This window comes from Haliotis cracherodii, unplaced genomic scaffold (genome assembly GCF_022045235.1).
Source record: "Haliotis cracherodii isolate W230 unplaced genomic scaffold, xgHalCrac1.p SCAF_5, whole genome shotgun sequence".
Taxonomy (NCBI): Eukaryota; Metazoa; Mollusca; class Gastropoda; order Lepetellida; family Haliotidae; genus Haliotis; species Haliotis cracherodii.
Window position 1 is genome coordinate 8,635,326 of NW_027266308.1, and position 22,762 is coordinate 8,658,087.

At 41.6% G+C, this 22,762-nt stretch overlaps 1 protein-coding gene across 1 annotated transcript in view; it reads right to left on the reverse strand.

Annotated features, from left to right (window-relative positions):
- The window catches only part of LOC139442386 (papilin-like), a 177,724-nt gene that overhangs the window by 122,890 nt on the left and 32,072 nt on the right, over nt 1-22,762 (reverse strand). Inside the window, exons 3-13 of the mRNA XM_071223189.1 lie at nt 19,197-19,294; nt 16,933-16,993; nt 16,368-16,479; nt 14,822-14,958; nt 13,459-13,582; nt 12,837-12,917; nt 11,912-12,078; nt 11,269-11,407; nt 10,315-10,459; nt 9,227-9,440; nt 8,217-8,402 (exon numbers count right to left, since the gene is read on the reverse strand). Of these exons, the coding sequence (XP_071079290.1) occupies nt 8,217-8,402; nt 9,227-9,440; nt 10,315-10,459; nt 11,269-11,407; nt 11,912-12,078; nt 12,837-12,917; nt 13,459-13,582; nt 14,822-14,958; nt 16,368-16,479; nt 16,933-16,993; nt 19,197-19,294 (1,464 nt within the window). The remainder of the gene's footprint in view (nt 1-8,216; nt 8,403-9,226; nt 9,441-10,314; nt 10,460-11,268; nt 11,408-11,911; nt 12,079-12,836; nt 12,918-13,458; nt 13,583-14,821; nt 14,959-16,367; nt 16,480-16,932; nt 16,994-19,196; nt 19,295-22,762) is intronic.

The window sequence follows — 22,762 nt, forward strand, 5'->3', positions numbered from 1 at the left end:
AATACTTTTAGTTGCCATGTTATACTTCTAGTTGTCAAGTAATGCATCTAGGTGTCAAGTAATACTTCTAGTTGTCAAGTAATACTTCTAGTTGCTAAGTAATACTTTTATAATTAGTTGCCATGTTATACTTCTAGTTGTCAAGTAATGCATCTAGGTGTCAAGTAATACTTCTAGTTGTCAAGTAATACTTCTAGTTGCTAAGTAATACTTTTATAATTAGTTGCCATGTTATACTTCTAGTTGTCAAGTAATGCATCTAGTTGTCAAGTAATACTTCTAGTTGCCAAGTAATACTTTTAGTTGCCATGTTATACTTCTAGTTGTCAAGTAATACTTCTAGTTGCTAAGTAATACTTTTATAATTAGTTGCCATGTTATACTTCTAGTTGTCAAGTAATGCATCTAGGTGTCAAGTAATACTTTTAGTTGTCAAGTAAACTTCTAGTTGTCAAGTAATACTTTTAGTTGTCAAGTAATACTTTTAGTTGCCATGTTATACTTCTAGTTGTCAAGTGAACTTCCAGTTATGTTTGCTTGTTTATTTGGTTGTTTGTTTGTTGTTTAATGCTGCACTCAGCAATATTACAGCTATATGTCGTCAATCTGTAAATAATTGAGTATGTACAAGACAGTCCAGTGATTGATATCATGAGCATCGATCTACAGAGCACTGTAAAGGATGATGGTTATAGCAGATTGTACATGCTGCAGTTAAAATCAACAGAAGCTGCTATCTATGTACCAACAAATTAATGCACTGTGCACAGTCTGATCTGGAATTGATAGAGACTGGATACCTTATCACATTTAGAAACAGAGACATATACTACTCCCCTTTAGAAAGGGATATGTTAGCTTCCCATGATACGCAATACATGTGTAAAGTGTACATTTAAATAGAAGTTGAGAGTTGAGAGATAAATTTCGTGTTCATGTACGACAGATATATTTTTCCAGAAAGTAATTGCCTATAATTAAGGTTGCATATAACAATCGAGTGTGTATCATACACAAATTAATAAGTCTTGTGAACATTGATCAATCGGAAGGGGTGCTAATTAGGATTGTTCACTAGCCAATATATTCGCAAATATCGCAGTGGGTGCTTATTAGAGCAGGGCGCTTATTACGTTGAATACGGTAACAAAGAGTGAGTGAGTGAGTGAGTTGGGTATAACGCGGCTTTTAACAGTATTACAGTTATATCGCCGTGTGTCAGCTTAATGTGAGAGGAAAGCACGAAGTGATGCAGGTCTCAGATGTTTACCACTTTGGTGAAACCCACGAGCACGGGTATGGTGCTGACAAACCTAGAAACAATCGGGGCGAACCAGGATTCGAACCCACAATTATAGGTTTCTGGCGTGCCCTAGGGACGCAACCCTGCGCAGCGAATCGCGGCGCCTTAGACGACTGGGCCACCCGTGCCCCCCGGTAACAAAGAGTTTAGCAAATTATAGTCCACATATATGGGTGACAAAGCATGTTATTCAATGGTGATGTATTAATATGGGTATCATAGTCTTGGACCTTAAGTTTGCAGTGTTTCAGTGACTGGTTTCAGCCTCGTAAAGTTTGTAAATTTTGGGTCAAATCCAATTTTCAAGTTTGTATCTCTTTCGCCAGGAAGGTAATCTCTTTAATCTGCCCAAATAACAGCTTCAAGCTTGACTTAGTTTGATTAAAACAGTAACAGTACACCTTTAATGTTGCAAGTGAAGCAGCAAGCAGCTTCTCCCAAGGCCTGTGAATACCATCTCCTCGGTTACCAACATGGCTCAACACTCTGCAAATTACCAACTCTAAATATGTGTTGTGCATAACCAGCGTTTTATGTGTGAGAAAGAAAAAAGGTCAGTGGGTATAACGACCAAGCCAGGCAACTCGATCTGGAGTTGAACGATTTAAACATTCAAAAGTAAAATGATTATTTCACTAAATGCACAGCAAGACAAACAAATGTTTCTGAACCAGATGCCCAGAAATAGATGTTCCCTGCCAGCCCCGTGTTGGGCACATCCTTGTGTTGGTCTAATATAGGCGTGAAGAGAGTTTAAACCATTGTGATTATGTCCCGCTATTGTTGTTGCAGGAATGTACTGGTCATTCTTTACTTGCATTAAACAATTAAAACAGACTTGATCATAGGTCATTATGCAAATATAAAGAAATTGTATATCAACCATAACATGGTTTAAGTGGGAGAAATCACTTGAATCTTCGTGGGTCATTGATTCTACTTCCGGAATCTACAGATGCTTATGATTTTTCATTTATGGAGTATTTATTTAATCATGTCACTTACAGTTTTTGCAAATAAAATATTTTAAAAGATGATTCATAAAATGTGAGTGAGTGAGTGAGTGAGTGAGTGAGTGAGTGAGTGAGTGAGTGAGTGAGTGAGTGAGTGAGTGAGTTGGGTTTAACGCTGCTTTTAAAGGTATTCCAGTTATATCATGGCATGTCAGCTTAATGTGGGAGGAAAGCCCGAAGTGATGCAGGTCTCAGACGTTTACCACTTTGGTGAAACCCACGAGCACGGGTATGGTGCTGACAAACCTAGAAACATAATCGGGGCTAACCGGGATTCGAACCCACAATCATAGGTTTCTGGCGTGCCCAAGGGATGCAACTCTGCACCTTAGACGACTGGGCCACCCGTGCCCCCAACTTATTTTAATGAAATATGTTTGTGTAACAATATGAGATCTGCCTTACGACCACCAGTGGGTTGAATATGGCAACACAAAATGTGAACAGGGTAAATTTTGATGTGACAAACTGATCATATATGTCATATAAAACACTATGACATCATGATATCCATACAGGCAGACCTACTTGTATGGGTTTTTACAAGACAGTGACTGGTCAATCAGATAGCTGGACTATATGACAAGTAAAGATAAACGTACAGACATGAACTTTGCAATGTGTTATTATTGAACCAATATTTATTTGGATAATGATGCTGAGACAAATTGGTCAACTAACCTTTCAAACAATTTCTAAGGATTATTTATTAAATATGCCTTAATATCATCAGTAAAGGTCATGGTAAACTTCAAAACATCTATTAGGATGCCTAACAGGGCACTAATGGCAGCCTATAACTGGAACATAGATGGCGAGGGTCAAGGCTTCCACAATGGGCGTCCTGCTTCCATCATTGCGACAGCCACTGGCTTCAGTGAGTGTCTCTATACTGCTGTGTTAGCATCACCCCAAAGATTAACCAAGAGTCCAGTATCACATAACTCGGGAGAACACTGAATCAAAATGGGGCTCCTGAAAATCTCAAATTGAAACTGAAGTTTATTCCTTTCTTTATTGTTATTGTGGGCCTACATTACAGTAAAACTTCCGCCTGTAACCCTTGCCTTGAAATCTAAAACAAGTCAAGGCTTGTGAAATAAAAGAATTGGTTCTCAGGCAAGGTTTTTGAAAATATAGTGTGGGCTGGCGGTGTCTTTTTATGTTGTTGTTGTTCAAACTAGTATGTAACCAATACACAGTTGTGTAATCAATAAACAGTTGTGTAATCAATAAACAGTTGTGTAATCAATAAACAGTTGTGTAATCAATAAACAGTTGTGTACAATGAACCTGGGAAAGGGCCTCCCTACATAAATGTATTCCTTGATGAGTAAAATACTGGGATACATTATTTGACTACGGTTGGATTTGAAATATTTAACGATTTTTTAATTTTTTTTTTATAAAAATGGAAATATAAACAAAATGTGCAGTGAACTTTATGATAATGCGGGCGTTGTCTGAGAACCAAGACTATCTTTTTTTTAGCCTAATACATGTACCTAGTTTGGATGAAAAATCTGAATCAGTTTTCAAATTATGGTCCGGAAATGAGAAATACGGATGGATGGACAGACAGACCAGATGATGACTATATCCCCTTGCATTATATACAAAGGGGATAAAAATTATAATCCTGTCAAAAAGCATAAAAAGATTATTTATGCTGGGTAAGGGTTGGGGTTAGGTTGTCCTAACCAAGGCAACATTTGAAGCAGGAGTTAGTCAGAGGAACTCCTTCCTACATTATTCCCTCCAATAAAAACAACCATCAACAATCTGATCGAACACACTAATTTCCCACGCCCAGACAATGGCGGTACCTCCTCCTAGCAAATACTCCCAATGTCTTACTACAGTTGAGAAGGGACTTGTAATCTACCAACACACATTTAGTTCTCCCTGTTCACTAAAAGCTGCATTATGCCCCTGTGTTGGAGCAGACACTGCAATAAGGGAGGAAGGCAAACATCACATGGCTAATAAAGTACAGGTAATGTCGAGAAGGAGACAAAGTATCCTGGGCCACAACCAGATTCAGACTTGGTAGATTTAGTACATGCTGGGAACATTGGTCTTTGTCATCATTGAGCTGATACATCTTTGGAAAAAGGTCCCAAGCAGAAGTCATGTTGTCATGTGTTAATTCATTTTGAATAAAAACAAATCTAGTTTATAAAAAAGTGGGTATGTTGTAAGATGTCATAATTAGATGGTGGAATTACTTCCTCCTGTGAGGTTGATTCCAGACTTAATGACTGCCACGTGTATGCAGTGCTTCTATCTGGTCTATATTGGTGTGCCATGTTATAACCACAGCACTTTAGTACATCCCTCCATGTGATACAGCACTATAGTGCACCCTCCTCCATGTGATACAGTACTATAGTACACCCTCCTCCATGTCATACAGCACTATAGTACATCCCTCTATGTCATACAGAACTATAGTACACCCCTCCATGTCATATGGCACTATAGTACACCCTCCTCCATGTTATACAGCACTATAGTACATCCCTCTATGTCATACAGCACTATTGTACACCCCTCTATGTCATACATCACTTTCGTACACCCCTCTATGTCATACAGCACTATAGTACACCCCTCCATGTTATACAGCACTATAGTACATCCCTCTATGTCATATGGCACTATAGTACACCCCTCCATGTTATACAGCACTATAGTACATCCCTCCATGTTATACAGCACTATAGTACATCCCTCTATGTCATACAGCACTATAGTACATCCCTCTATGTCATACAGAACTATAGTACACCCTCCATGTTATACAGCACTATAGTACACCCCTCTATGTCATACAGCACTATAGTACACCCCTCCATGTTATACAGCACTATAGTACACCCCTCTATGTCATACAGCACTATAGTACATCCCTCCATGTTATACAGCACTATAGTACACCCTCCTCCATTTTATACAGCACTATAGTACATCCCTCCATGTTATACAGCACTATAGTACACCCTCCTCCATGTTATACAGCACTATAGTACATCCCTCTATGTCATACAGCACTATAGTACACCCTCCTCCATGTCATACAGCACTATAGTACATCCCTCTATGTCATATGGCACTATAGTACACCCTCCTCCATGTCATACAGCACTATAGTACATCCCTCCATGTTATACAGCACTATAGTACACTCTCCTCCATGTTATACAGCACTATAGTACACCCTCCTCCATGTTATACATCACTATAGTACATCCCTCTATGTCATACAACACTATAGTACACCCTCCTCCATGTTATACAGCACTATATTACATCCCTCCATGTTATACAGCACTATAGTACATCCCTCCATGTTATACAGCACTATAGTACACCCTCCTCTATGTTATACAGCACTATAGTACATCCCTCTATGTCATACAACACTATAGTACACCCTCCTCCATGTTATAAAGCACTATAGTACACCCTCCTCCATGTTATACAGCACTATAGTACACCCTCCTCCATGTTATACAGCACTATAGTACATCCCTCCATGTTATACAGCACTATAGTACACCCTCCTCCATGTTATACAGCACTATAGTACACCCTCCTCCATGTTATACAGAACTATAGTACACTCTCCTCCATGTTATACAGCACTATAGTACATCCCTGCTCCATGTTATACAGCACTATAGTACACCCCTCCATGTTATACAGCACTTTAGTACACTCTCCTCCATGTTATACAGCACTATAGTACACCCTCCTCCATGTTATACAGCACTATAGTACACCCTCCTCCATGTCATACAGCACTATAGTACACCCTCCTCCATGTTATACAGCACTATAGTACACCCTCCTCCATGTCATACAGCACTATAGTACACCCCTCTATGTCATACAGCACTATAGTACACCCTCCTCCATGTTATGCAGCACTATTGTACACCCCTCTATGTCATACAGCACTTTCGTACACCCCTCTATGTCATACAGCACTATAGTACACCCCTCCATGTCTTACAGCACTATAGTACACTCCTCTTTGTCATACAGCATTATAGTACACCCCTCTATGTCATACAGCACTATAGTACACCCCTCTATGTCATACAGCACTATATTACCCCCCTCCTGCAGGCAGGCACAGACACACAATGATTATTCATGTGTCATCACAACTGACGGATAGTAGATATTTTACAGCTGCTTCTATCAGTGTCTATCTGTAACAGAGATGTCATGTGGGATCTGATACAGGCCCTGATAGAAATATATCGAATACAGCCCATGCAAGTCTATAATGTTTGCAACTCTAGATTACAGCAGTCTCTGAAAATGAAAAAAATATCTGGGCTCCTTTATATTTTATTGTTATTAAGATAGTTTAACACCTTTTTTTTAAAGTAAGATATGTATAAATTCAGGTCTGACTGGCACTGTGTGTCCCCTCACAAACCATAAGCCTGATGACCACAAAGGTCTGACTGGCACTGTGTGTCCCATCACAAACCATAAGCCTGATGACCACAAAGGTCTGACTGGCACTGTGTGTCCCCTCACAAACCCTAAGCCTGATGACCACAAAGGTCTAACTGGCACTGTGTGTCCCCTCACAAACCCTAAGCCTGATGACCACAAAGGTCTGACTGGCACTGTGTGTCCCCTCACAAACAATAAGTCTGATGACCACAAAACTCTGACTGGCACTGTGTGTCCCCTCACAAACCCTAAGCCTGATGACCACAAAGGTCTAACTGGCACTGTGTGTCCCATCACAAACCCTAAGCCTGATGACCACAAAGGTCTAACTGGCACTGTGTGTCCCCTCACAAACCATAAGCCTGATGACCACAAAACTCTGACTGGCACTGTGTGTCCCATCACAAACCCTAAGCCTGATGACCACAAAGGTCTGACTGGCACTGTGTGTCCCCTCACAAACCCTAAGCCTGATGACCACAAAGGTCTGACTGGCACTGTGTGTCCCATCACAAACAATAAGCCTGATGACCACAAAGGTCTGACTGGCATTGTGTGTCCCCTCACAAACCATAAGCCTGATGACCACAAAGGTCTGACTGGCACTGTGTGACCCCTCACAAACAATAAGCCTGATGACCACAAAACTCTGACTGGCACTGTGTGTCCCCTCACAAACTGTAAGCCTGATGACCACAAAGGTCTGACTGGCACTGTGTGTCCCCTCACAAACCATAAGCCTGATGACCACAAAGGTCTGACTGGCACTGTGTGTCCCCTCACAAACCATAAGCCTGATGACCACAAAGGTCTGACTGGCACTGTGTGTCCTCTCACAAACTGTAAGCCTGATGACCACAAAGGTCTGACTGGCATTGTGTGTCCCATCACAAACAATAAGCCTGATGACCACAAAGGTCTGACTGGCACTGTGTGCCCCCTCACAAACCCTAAGCCTGATGACCACAAAGGTCTGGCTGGCACTGTGTGTCCCCTCATGAACCCTAAGCCTGATGACCACAAAGGTCTGACTGGCATGGTGTCCCCTCACAAACCCTAAGCCTGATGACCACAAAGGTCTGGCTGGCACTGTGTGTCCCCTCATGAACCCTAAGCCTGATGACCACAAAGGTCTGACTGGCATGGTGTCCCCTCACAAACCATAAGCCTGATGACCACAAAGGTCTGACTGGCACTGTGTGTCCCCTCATAAACCATAAGCCTGATGACCACAAAGGTCTGACTGGCACTGTGTGTCCCCTCACAAACCCTAAGCCTGATGACCACAAAGGTCTGACTGGCACTGTGTGTCCCCTCACAAACCATAAGCCTGATGACCACAAAGGTCTGACTGGCACGGTGTCCCCTCACAAACCCTAAGCCTGTTGACCACAAAGGTCTGACTGGCACTATGTCTGACTCACCTCCAGTTCCTTCAGTGTACCATCTCTGCCACCGTGACATGAACTCAGCAAACACCGTTTCCTGTCCTTTGGCTTGTCGGCGAGGTTGCACTCTGAGTTGGGCACCGTGGTGGGGTCCTCCCCATCAGAGTCTCTCTGACAATACACACGCCGTGTCTGGTATCCATAGCCACAGGTCACACCACACTGGAACAAAAAAGAGAAATATTGATAACATATATATATGGTTATAAATAGACATTAGAATAGGATATGAACACGGCATATGCTTACTCTAAGTGGGGACTAAATGCATCAGGCTCCGTTACTAGGTTGATTCTAGGTCATCGTACACTGATAACCTGTGACACTCAAAATATCAATCACTGATTTGTCTGGTTAAAACTATATTATCAAAGAGTATTATAAAACGGGAGTATCAATCTCATTAAAAGCAGATCTTAGGTATCAGAACCGCCATGAAAACGACCTTTGATCCGACCAATCAGAGCGTTGCTTACCAGATTAGGAAAGTGACAGTCCGAATTTGTTTTCTAATCATGCAGCCTTGAAGGGGTATTGCAAATGACAGTTACGGTCTTTAGGACTGAATCCATACCATCTAGGCCATCAATTAGCCATTCCAAAATGTTCCTTTGTTCAGTTTTTCAATTTTTAATCAAGAATTTGTGAAAATATATTTCAAAGTGTAGTCGCCAGTTTGAAACTAGTGCCGTAAAGCATGAGAAAGCTGCCTTCTCATTGGCTAATGTTGACTTCTTGTCAGTGAATCCATTGGTCAGTCAAAGGTCGTGAAAGGTCAGTCTGAAGTGACCCCTAATGGAATGTCCTCAGATATTTGTTTAGCGGTCTGATTTTAATGAAATTCCTGGAGTATTGATTAGTGTGGTGTTAAATAACAAGCAAACAAAATACACTACTCAACATTTGCTAAGGACCACACACTTGACTGTTGACTATTTTGGTCCTTAGCACATGTTGAGTAGCATATAACCTAGTGATGATCTCACCTCATTCCATGCACCAGTGGCCCATCGTGGACATCCGCTCTCTCCTTCACACACACGTTTGTATTCCGGCTTGTCTCCGAGGTATCTCAGACAGATGTCATCGGACACGAAGATAGTTTGTCCCATGGTGCCCTTCTCCTGACAGTAGGCGAGCTGGGTCTGCTCCCCCACCCCACAGCTGACGGAGCACTCGTCCCAGTGGCCCAAAACCCAGCTGCAACAGTCACACAGGTATACAGTCACACAGGTGTACAGCCATGCAGCTGCAACAGTCACACAGCTGTACAGTCACACAGCTGTACAGTCACACAGCTGCAACAGTCACACAGCTGCAACAGTCACACAGCTGTACAGTCACACAGGTGTACAGTCACGCAGCTGCAACAGTCACACAGCTGTACAGTCACACAGCTGTACAGTCACACAGCTGCAACAGTCACACAGCTGTACAGTCACACAGCTGTACAGTCACACACAGCTGCATCAGTCACACAGCTGCAACAGTCACACAGCTGCAACAGTCACACAGCTGTACAGTCACACACAGCTGCATCAGTCACACAGCTGTACAGTCACACAGCTGTACAGTCACGCAGGTGTACAGTCACACAGGTGTACAGTCACGCAGCTGCAACAGTCACACAGCTGTACAGTCACACAGCTGTACAGTCACACAGCTGTACAGTCACACAGCTGCAACAGTCACACAGCTGTACAGTCACACACAGCTGCATCAGTCACACAGCTGTAGTCACACAGCTGCAACAGTCACACAGCTGTACAGTCACACACAGCTGCATCAGTCACACAGCTGTACAGTCACACAGCTGTACAGTCACACAACTGTACAGTCACACAGCTGTACCGTCACACAACTGTACAGTTAGCAAAACATTAGCAAAACATTTGCAGTCTTTTAAAATAATTGTCATAACTAGTTAGCCATCACCGTGCATGTGGCTGTCTGCGTTAAGGTAAATCAGTTACCTTAAATGTGACTACCAAATGTGACTACCAGAGTGTAGTCATATGCAATACCTACATACTACTTAATAAAACTGATATTATATTGAAGTTTCAGCAATCACCTGTATCCGTTCGTCCTGTCTTCTGCACACGACCCCATGTTGCAGGTTTGGTTAGCGCGAGGTCGCTCCAGTAGATCACATGACCTCATGTTGACAGTCCCCCCGGACTGCCGATCCATGCACGAAACAGCTCGGAGTTGATATCCTGGAACAGGCATCCCAATCTTCATCAAAGACAAAGACAAAGATACATGTACTTTCAAAGATCCTACAAAGGTCTTTCCCAAATATGTAATGTTTCCAAATTTCTCTAATACCGTGCTGAGAGTTTCAGTGAGCCTGCAATGTTGTGCTCGGCAAATTTGAGCTGTTTTGTTTGCTTGTTTGTTTGTTTGTTTGTTTGTTTGCCCTATAATAATTGACCATTCTTTATATTTGATGTCATAAATAAATTTTGCCTCTTTTTGGCTTTGTCATTTTTCATGAGCTCCCCATTAATCTCACAAGCTCCCACACCCCTTACAAAAAATAACCAGTCCCTAAATCCCTAAGAAAGGAAGACTAACATCTAGTCTCTGAAATAAACATATTTATCAGAAAAAAACAGCTGTTAAATTATAGTTATAAAATATTATAAAAAGGAGCCTAGAAACTTCCTTCATTATACTGCAGTAATCTAGGCTTGCCAAACATTATGGGCTTTATCACATATATTTGTTACAGGGTCTGTATGAGTGAGTGAGTTGGGTTTAACGCCGCTTTTACCAGTATTACAGTTATATCGCGGCGTGTCAGCTTTATGTGGGAGGAAAGCCTGAAGTGATGCAGGTCTCAGATGTTTGACACTTCATTGAAACCCACGAACATAATCGAGGCGAACGGTGATTCGAACCCACTATCATAGGTTTCTGGCGTGCCCAAAGGATGCAACTCTGCACAGCATATCGCGGCGCCTTAGACGACTGGTCCACCCATGCCCCCGGGTCTGTATGAAGGGGGACAGCCCCAACCTACCTGTGCCACACTCTGCGGAGCACCCTGTCCACTGCCCGTACACCCACGTGAACCTGTCTGTTGGGTTGGCCTTGTCTACCAGAGACTGCGGACTGGAGTATTCAAACCTTACGCCCGGGTTTCCATCTCTTGCTACAAGCTGGAGAAGAAGACAGCCAGACATAGCATACACTAGTCTAAATTTACTACCCGAGTACCCACCCCCCTATTACCCGACCCTACTCGGGTACCTACCCCCTTATTACCCGACCCTACCAGGGTACTCACTGTAGGTCTCAGGAGATGTCTCAAAATTGGGAACATTTTTAGCATAGCCCTGGCAAAACATATTTTGATACACATATTAAACAATCTGGTCCTTCAAACACAGAAGTTGAATTAAGTCATATGTTTATATTTAGCCATATGAAAAGGAATGGGTGCATAGTCAGAAAGAAATGCTACCATAGAGTTCTTGATAATTATTGTCATGAAACACTATATCCCGTGACTAGCCACTGGTCCATGTAGTCCTGTGGGTACCCGGGTCCTACTCAGTACCCACCCGACCGGGGTACCCGAGTTACCCGTCCCAACCCCAGCACACATTACAATACTTCAGCTAGTTTAGAAATGTGATGCAATAGACTAGCATACAACTTACCATGACAATAAGAGTTTCATTTGTAGGCCCTCTAGAAAGGATAGACTCGACTTTGTCATCCTTATTCTCAGCGCTGTAGTACTGGAAGATTGTCCCTGCAATAGCTTTCTGGGACGTCCGGTCTCGGCCACCATTGATGTAATACATTCCTCTCGCATTCTTCAAACCTGGAGCAAGTGCATTACTATTACAAACTTTATCTTTATTTTGAGAATGATACTTTTGAATTTAGCAGTTTCAGTTCTACAGTCAGGTAAAGAGACACATTTAGTAGACTATTACAGATTAGCTAAATATTAATAACATTTAAAGGAGAAATACATATGTTGAAACCAGGTGCACAGCTAGGAAGATAAGAAGTCACATAGTGAAAACACATCAAGGGAGACAACTCTGCAGACAAGTACAGATTCTCCTTGGAAGCAAATAAGCCTTCGGTGGCCCAAGTTGTGCTAATATCTGAAACTACTACTGCAGTTTCTGCAGAGTCTGACAAATACCAAGTAATATAATCTTGTGGGGGATCAACCCCCTGATTGTGACACTCTCCAACACAACACTCTCTGCTAAAGGTATCACCTAGTAACCTTGTACTGAACATTGTATATGAACCAATGTTTCACTTAATCTGTGATGTTCTGTGACATGTTTTTTGTTTGTTTGTTTGTTTGTTTGTTTGTTTAACGTCACACTCAGCAATATTCCAGCAATATGACGGTCGTCTGTAAATAACTGAGTCTGGACCAGACAATCTATTGATTGACAACAATTGGGATGATGACATGCATCAACCAAGTCAGCGAGCCTGACCACCCGATCATGTTAGTCGCCTCTTACGACAAGCATAGATGCCTTTTAGGGCAAGCATGGGTTGCCAAAGGCCTATTCTACCCCGGATCTTGACGGTCCCGTGACATGTAGCTACCTAGATAGGAGTGACTTGGCTTCATCTCTTTGATGGTGATGCTTGTGGAACCCTCTGGTATAGTGAGAACCTCGTGGTAGCCTGAAATATACATGCATGTAGTTGCTTGAAAGAATGTATCATTTTTCAAACGAAAAGTAACAAGTTTTATCTAAAATGATTTGATATCTTTCAGCACAAAAGCAATTTCAGTGGATTTCAAAGTAGTAAACAAGATTGCTGCTTTGGGGTTTCGACTAACTTATGCTGAAGCTAGACTTTTTATAAAATTTTATTTATGAATCCGCTGAAAAGAACTGTCAGTCTCAATATAAATAAATTATTTAAAATACCACAATTAAACCTGTTGAAAATGTATCTTAAAAACTTCAAAACAGAACGAATTATGACAAATCATGAGAGAAAAAAAAAGATATTTGAAACTGTTTTTCAGGTAATTAAAGATAGTTTCCCCACTTGAACAGAATGAATGTTTCTGCAGACCTGCATTTTATTGAAGAGAAGTTTCTACTGGGACCATTTAAGTTAATTTAAATGGCAGGACATGAAGTTCTTTTATATTCTTTATAAAATTAATACAGCGAAAAGAGGAATGGTGCAATGTGTTGCTGGTTGATCTTACCTACATTTAGATTATCCTGCGTGAAGGCCCCCTTCTCTGTGAGACAGGCACTGCCGTCCCCTCCGCACACACGGCACCGGTCCTCCTCCATCACCGAGCCAATCACACGGTCACACCCAACAGTCTGCCACACACGTAGCACAGGTCAGTATAACCCTAGTCATATACCGTATTTGACGTATTAAGTGCCAAGGGCGCTCTCAAAATTAGAAATAGTGGGCTCTTATTAGAATATTATTTTGATGAAAAACAAAAATTTGAAACATAAATTTTGTGGTTTATGCTGACAGCCTGAAATGTTTATATCGAAAATATTTCCATAATTTAATTGTCCATAATTAAGGGTGCATATAACACACGAGTACGTATTATACGCGAATAAAGAAGTCTTGTGTACATTGATCAATCGGAAGGGGTGCTAATTGGGATTGTTCACTAGCCAATATATAAGCAAATATCGCAGTGGGCGCTTATTAGAGGGGCAGTATAGAAGATCTATCAGTAACAGGATTAAGGCACAGAGCAAAAGGGTTTGTAGCGCTTTGGTTCAAAATGCCTCAGCCAGGATCCGTCAATGGAGATGAATCAATCATAGATTGATGATCTGTCAGTCATAGGATCAGGGCACAGAGCAAATGGTTTGTTGCTCTTGTGTTTCAAAAAAACTGTTTACTGAGAAAAAATAATTCATTTTCATGCAAAGAGTACCGGCATATCACCTTTTTGTTGAAATACCAGCTCCATACCATATTTCACTATAGCATTATATCCCAGTGCTCACTCACTGGCGAGACCGCCTCCGTGGTCTAGTGGTAGAGCGTCCGCCCAGAGAGCGGAAGGCCCAGGGTTCTATCCCCGGCCGCGTCATACCAAAAGACGTCAAAAGATGGTACTTGTTGTTACTGTGTGGGGCTCGGCATCAAGGGGCTAAAGCAAGGACTGGTCGTCTCGGAGTCAGTATACTGTGTCTGAGTGGGGTATTCATGTTAAACTGCGGCATGGTATCTCAGTGGGCTAGTACTATAAATTGGCATCAGTCTGGACTAGTCCAAGCAGCCACACAAACACACACATGTACATGCACGTCGCTATATAAGTGCAACGTTAATCCCAATTTCACCTCACCTCACCTCACCTCACCTCACCTCACCTCACCTCACTGACTGGCGTAGTTACAGCGTTAACGTGCCAAAGGCCCAGGTTTTATTTTCAACATGGGTACAATGTGTGAAGTCCATTTCTGATGTCTCCCACCATCATATTGCTGGAATATTGCGAAAAGTGGCGTAAAACCATACTCACTCACTCAATGACTGATACAAGATGGGGTGATAATGGAAGATCTCCCTCCCCGCCAGCTCACCTGGCACACTCCCCCGACGCAGATGCCGAAATGTTCCGGGCTGTCACACTGGGTTCCGTCCGTCACCATCTCCTCCAGTTCCCGCACCACCGCTGTGCCCAATGCATGACACTTCAGAGCACATCGATTCTTCTCGTCTGAAGGGAATAAACTCAATAACGGCAAATCTATTCAGATACCATCACACCAGTATGTGCAATGTATTAAACTCAAGTATTGAAAGACCGACCTACATACAAGATGTTGTGATGAGTAATCCTAATCATTGATTGGTAGGTAACATTCTACCAATGAAATGATGAAATGACTCAGTTCTATTTTTTCATTTTTTTTTAGAAATTTGAACATTAATTATTTTTTTATTATTATCATTACCGTATTCGACGTAATAAGCGCCCCGCTCTAATAAGCGCCCATGGCCATATTTGCTAATATACTGGCTAGTGAACAATCCCAATTAGCACCCCTTCCGTTTGATCAATGTACACAAGACTTATTTATTCGTGTAAAATACGCACTCGTGTGTAATAAGCACCCTCAATTATGGGCAATTAAATTCTGGAAAAATATATCTGTCGTATATAAACATTTCAGGCTGTCAACATAAACCACGAAATTTATCTTTCAACTCTGTTTTTTCACCAAAATAATATTCTAATAAGAGCTCCCTATTTCTAATTTTGAGAGCGCCTTGGGCGCTTATTACGTCAAATACGGTATATCATACATTTATATACTGAAGGTATCGAGGTACTAGTATCTGCTCAAATGCGGTGTCATTTCTTCCCCAACAAGTGGATCCATTCGCATTCCAGTTATCATTCTCAACTTCCTGGGAAGTATACAACCAAAGCTGCCTAGGCGGCTAGAAGGTTTTTACATCCACCTCACATATCGGGTACCCATTCCCAGCTGGGTGAACACAGGCACACTTGAACTAAGTCACTTGCCCAGGGTGACACCACAAGTTATGACACTTGTGTTTCGGGTGGATGTACGTATTCGTATTTCCACCATCTAGTCATCTACCATCGGACGAGTGGGTTCTTTTGAGTGCACAGGGTGAATGTACTGTACACTAGGGTAGTGACAACACTGTAAGGACCTGTGAACATTGTTGGTCCCAAGGCTGAAAAACAACCCTGTAAATGGGATCGGTAATTTTTTATAGGGAGGGTTGGTAGGGGCTGGTCATGATATTTTTTTTTGCATACATTGGGGAAAGTGGTGGGGATGGGGGTCAGCTAAATATGTTTCAAGACCAATTCCACTTGCTCCCCCCCCCCCCCCCCCCCCCCCCAGCTACCACACACACACTCACAAAATTTTAAAAAAATATGACCAGTCTCTTTCTTCTATTGGTGTCATGATAAAGACAGAAACAGCAGATGTGTGTCTGTTAACACAAGATTTTGAAATTAAAGAATCACATAGATATATATTATATAATTTAAACTGCATTTTTTTAAGATCTCAGTTTTATTAATTATAATCATAGTGTTGCACATGGCACATATATCAAAGCTCCTGTTCTTCGAATTCTTACCAAAGTGTGGCACCCAGTCATATGTCTTAGCCTGGCCATTCAGGATCATCGGGAGATGGTTAAACTTGGCACACTGCATGCTACGAAAGTCTTCAGAATCCCGGGGACAAGGCTGAGGAAAGACATATACACTTTAAATTTGCAAACACTGACAAGGTTCAATATAGGTTGATTTTACTGCTCCTATGTATAAAACACTAGACGATGAAACAAAGAGAACTATTTTAAATGAAAATAAAATAAGGTTGTAGTCATTAACAGGTTAAAGAGGGTTTGCAGTGGTATATTTTACAACTGCTTCACATATTCACTTCCCCAGTGAGAAAAATTCATCAAATTATAATTTCTTATGGACAAGAGGCGATATTTTATAACTGCTTCAATTACACGATGTAATGTCGAAAGCAACACAATAATTAAAAACTGCTTTTCATACCGGTATATATAAGTGCTCTGTGAAGAATAGGACATCAAATTATTTTATTATTTTAATATAATGAAAAATGAAACACAATAAATCATGGAAGTCAACTGTCGGAGGCAGTGATGTAAATCTGTCACTTACATCTGTGTCACAGGACGAGTATTCATGGTCTGGACCAACACATCCCATACCCTTGCCGGAGCTGAAATACAGAAGTCTTTGTCAGCTTCATGAACTTCACAAAGGCAGTTGAAATAAGCACATCAATATGACAACATCACAAACAGACCTTAAAACATACTCCGGTCTTCCCGTTTCTCACCACAATGAGATTTTGTTACCTTCCAGTTTAGAGGTCTAAACTGACACTTCATGTCCTCTAAGTTTCGCCACATCTCAATTGGATATTCGGTAGGGTTGACTATTGGTCTGGAAATCACTATTGCGATAATTACTGATATTCAAAGAAACTATTGCGGTAACTATTGGTATTGCAAACAACTATTGCGATAAATATCGACAGTTTTTAGTGTATCATTGTAGATCGATTTTAGATTTGAATTAAACCTTGGAACTGAAGTTTCCTTTGAATGTGATAACCATAACAACAAATAAAAAGCAAAGTTTGAGATATGACTGATTTGTTTTTTCTTTACCCTAATAATTAAAAAAAAGAAACTTCCACATTACCATGAGTAAATTACTACTCATGATCAACAGAAAAAAATTTGAACAGCATTATTGCATGTATTTTACTGATATGGTAAATACAATCAAAACTATCGATATTCCTAATTGAAATCGATACTATTGATCGGTAACTGATTTAACAATCGATTTATTCACTTTAAGTGCTTACCAATATCAATGTATCAATATTTCGATTTATCGTGACACCCCTAATGTTTGGATATGATAAGAATTCCACATGGGACATAGGATAGGACAAATGCATTACAGTACCCACAAGTCGAATGAAATGTTAGTATCTGTGAATCATGTAATTTTGATTAGAAAATATTTAGTGGGGAAGAATATACGGGGATTTATCTAGACCTGCTCAGAGGCATAGCTCCAAATCATAGGCCAGTGTCAGTACAAATTTCCAAATTGAAATTACAAGTTTCCTGTTCATGGTGTTATAGTTATGACAAATGTTATGGCTCTGTAGAGTGGATAACAGGAAAAAAGAAATTTACAGAAACTAAGTTGAAATTTCAAGTTAAAATCTTAAGATTTCAACTTGAAGTTTCAACTAAGTATCTGGCAATTTTAAGATACTAAGTTGAAATTTCAAGATGCTTTGTTGAAATTTCGAGACACTTAAGTGTTAATTTCAAGATAATAAGTTGAAATTTCAAGATAGTTACTCATTCCAAGGTTGCTCAAGTTAGTATCTTGAAATTTCAAGAAATAACTAAAAAACAAATGGCCCTCAAACGCTTCCCGTACCTGTGTGCCGCTACATGAATAGAGTATAAACTTCTGAAGCTGTCGTAAAATCTCTTAGACATACATGCCCATCACGAGTAGTGAGTGAGTGAGTATGGTTTTACGCCGCTTTTAGCAATATTCCAGCAATATCACGGCGGGGGACACCAGAAATGGGCTTCACACATTGTACCCATGTCGGGAATCGAACCCGGGTCTTCGGCGTGACGATCGAACGCTTTAACCAATAGGGTTACCCGACCGCCCCCCCCCCCCCCCCCCCCATCACGAGTAGTTTTAATAATCAATATAGTAAGAGTACTTCATATATGTTAATATTTCATAGTAAGATTGTATAGAATGGAGGCTACTTTTTAATGGAGTGTTTAGTTCAAAGTGCCGGGTTTCTTTGGGTTGAGTGAGTGAGTATGGTCAAAGGCTATACGCAGCTTTTAGCAATATTCTAGCAATGTCACCAGAAATGGACTTCACACTTTCGTTGTTGTTTGTTTGTTGTTTAACACCGCTACCAGAAATATTCGAGCTATATGACGGCGGTCTGTAAATAATCGAGTCTGGACTAGACAATCCGGTGATTGAAATCATGAGCATCGATTCACGACATTGGGAAACGATGACATGCATCAACCAAGTCAGCGAGCCTGACCACCAGATCTCGTTAGTCTCCTCTTACGACAGACACAGTCGCGTTCTACAGCAAGCATGGGTTGCTGAAGACCTATTCTATACCGGATCTTCACGGGTCTCACACATTCAAATTGAATTGAATCGAACCCGGGTCTTCGCCGTGACGAGCGAACGCTTTAACCGCAAGGCGAACCCACCGCCCCCCTTGGGTTGAAAAGCGGACACTTTTCAGGAACTGAATATAGATGGAATGCACCAAAAGAAAAAAAACTAACAATACTTACAAAGAAGGACATAATGTCCTAATATATGTAACGGACACGTACCCCTTGTGTATGCAGCCCCGGGTGCGCGCCTGCACGCCTCCTCCACAAGTCCTGGAGCAGGGGGAGAAGTCACTCCACTGGTCCCACATGCCGTCACCCTGCAAGCATAATACACACGCATAAACTTTTTAATAAACACACAAAAAATATTTTTTCCAGAAGTTTACATGTCATTGATATTTCCCTATCTTATGTAATACCAGATGAACCGGAAATAGCAATGGTTTGTGGGATACATTGACAGCGTCGCCTGTGGCCATGGTAGGCTTCACGTGATCAAGGTACATGTGATACAGGTGAAACCTTTAGAGTGAGTAAGTGAGTTGAGTTTAACGCCGCTTTTGTGTTGACAAACCTAGAAACAGAAACGGGATGAACTGATCACAGGTTTCTGGCGATCCCAATTGCGTGGATCGATGCTAATGATGTCAATCTCTGGACTGTCTGGTCGATTATTTACAGACCGCCGTCAATTAGCTGGAATATTGCTGAGTGCGGCGTTAAACAACAAACCAAACAACCAACCAATAATAAATGTACAAGATGGCACCATGGGATCGGTCTCACTGTGGGTGGAAGTGTGCTTTGTGTTGTAATACTCTGTGAAACTGACTTGCGTGCTTATTTCTTCCGACGCATGCGTTTTTCAGGTGATTTCTTTCTTTCAATGGCCTTGGACATACTCAAGGTAAAGCATTCGATATGTCTTCCCAGTTGTTCAAGTGATTCAAGTCGTTGAATTTCAACTAATCCATATAACACGCTCAGATAAATTGGCAACTGCGGTTTTCAAGAAGCAAAGCGTTTCTTAACACGTGAAGGCTTAACCCATGCTATTCAACATTGTCCATGGAGTAAGGCGACAACCCATACATGTACATGTTCTGGGTGTAGCGTATAGATCTATAGCCACGAACTAGACATTACATATTAAGATGCTTCGGAGTATGCTTACATGCAATCGGACCCTGAAGATCCGGGGTTGAATAGGTCTTCAGCAACCCATGCTTGCCGTAAAAGGTGACTTTGCTTGTCGTAAAAGTCGACTAACGGGATCGGGTTGTCAGGCTCGCTGACTTGGTTGTTGCATGTCTTCTATCCAAATTGCGTGGATCGATGCTCATGATATCAATCACTGGATTGTCTGGTCTAGACTCGATTATTTACAGAACACCGTCATATAGCTCGAATTTTGCTGAGTGCGGCGTAAAACAACAAACCAACCAACATGCAATCGTCCCTTTAGTGTCATTTTAATGCAATATTGAAAGGTTTATGGTCTACCCAAGCTATTTTCCCCCATACTGTCAAAAGTGACGCGCGTTCGATAAGCATGTTCATGAAAGCAAATTCACAGATTATCGCGAAAGTAAATTAACACATTCGTGCACAAGCAAGGATAAAAATCGAGCTTAGTGACAATCGCCTGCTTTATATCCCAACAGAGTCTGTTTCACGCACCCCAGGGACGTCGTGTGTATACGTGTGTCACTTGGTTTTAATAAGACACACTACTTAACTCATCGTTTCCTGCTGTGAGATAACACTGTGTTTAGAATGACCAGTGACACTCCACCATTGTGAGACGAGATTGTGATATTAATAGTCTCCTTCATTGTGGACCTCATATGAGACATACCCCATGAAGATCCGGCTTAGAATTGGTCTTCAGCAACCCATGCTTGTGCCCAATGAAGATCTGGGTTAGAATTGGTCTTCAGCAACCCATGCTTGTGCCCCATGAAGATCCGGGTTAGAATTGGTCTTCAGCAACCCATGCTTGTGCCGCATAAAGAACTGGGTTAGAATTGGTCTTCAGCAACCCATGCTTGTGCCCAATGAAGATCCGGGATAGAATTGGTCTTCAGCAACCCATGCTTGTGTCCCCATTAAGATCCGGGTTAGAATTGGTCTTCAGCAACCCATGCTTGTGCCGCATGAAGATCCGGGTTAGAATTGGTCTTCAGCAACCCATGCTTGTGCCGCATGAAGATCTGGGTTAAAATTGATCTTCAGCAACCCATGCTTGTGCCGCATGAAGATCTGGGTTAGAATTGGTCTTCAGCAACCCATGTTTTTCGTAAGAGGCGATTAACAGAATCGTGTTGTCAGGCTCGCTGACTTGGTTGATGCATCTCACCGTATCCCAGTTACGAAGATCGATGCTCATGATATCAATCACTGGAATTTCTGGTCAAAAACTCGATTATTTACAGACCGCCGTCATATATCTAGAATATTACTGACTGTGGCGTTAAACAACAAACAAACAAAACATTCACGAGTACTGTTGTATGGTCGTAATAGAAATGATGTTGTGATGGTGGTACTAAAAGGGCAACAGGGGCGGTCGGGTGGCCCAGTGGTTAAAGCGTTCGCTCGTCACGCCGAAGACCCGGGTTCGATTCCCGACATGGGTACAATGTGTGAAACCCATTTCTGGTGTCCATCGCCATGATATTGCTGGAATATTGCTAAAAGCGGCGTAAAACCATAGTCACTCATTCACTCACTAAAGGGCAACATAGTCTGAGAGACTAAACCAGCGGCCGTTTAACCTGGTAAATAGATAAGTCTTTCACTGACCAAAATCAACCATACAATATCTCTCAAATTACCATCTACCATGCAGTGTGCGGAATTAGCCTCGTTAACCCAGTAACCAAGTAGTGTTTTTTCATTCCTTGACCAATTACTAGCAGGTGTCACGTAGGTGGTATAGACACAAAGGCGTCTGGATGATGTTGAAGAGGAGGCGATGATGTCGCTGTTTACAGTGCTATGGGTTAAATGTTCTTTCACTACTTGACACAAGGCGCTGTAAGCAACATCTACTATAGGGTACAATACCTAATTGGTAACACTATCATGTTGCGGTCCGAGGCTGTTTTATCTGTCACTTCAAGTAGCTGCCGACATTCTGCCCGAGGGCTGTAACATGCAAATTCCCATTAATGTGATGTTTTTCCCTCATTAAGAACTGTTGTATAAAAGAGATTTAGGACGTGGCGATGCGAGACGTGGTGATTTATATATCCGTAGGATGGTCATGTGACGTGATATCGTTGAACGCAATCCTACAGTAGATCTCTACTGTAGACTAACGCTTAATGTCAAATATATAATTATGATAGAAACATGAAACTACATATAAACTGAAAAGGAGCCCCAGTGAGATGGGAGTTTCAGACATGAATCTGTGAAAAATCTAGCCTTTATTTAAAAGGGATCTGTAAAGATCCGGGTAGAAAATAGGTCTTCAGTTACCCATGCTTATCGTAAGAGGCGACTAAAGGGATCGGGTGGTCAGGCTCGCTGACCTGCTTGATGCATGTCATCGTATCCCATTTGGGTAGATCGATGCTCATGATATCAATCACTGGGTTGTCTTGTCCAGAGTCGATTATTTACAGCTGTAGCTGGATGTTGCTGAATGCGGCGTTAAACAACAAACAAACAAACATCACTCGGTATTTACATCGTATGTACACAACAACCTTGGTGTACTGTGTTTATATTTCTAGTCATTCAATGTGCACCATTATGTAAATTACGACATAATAGCA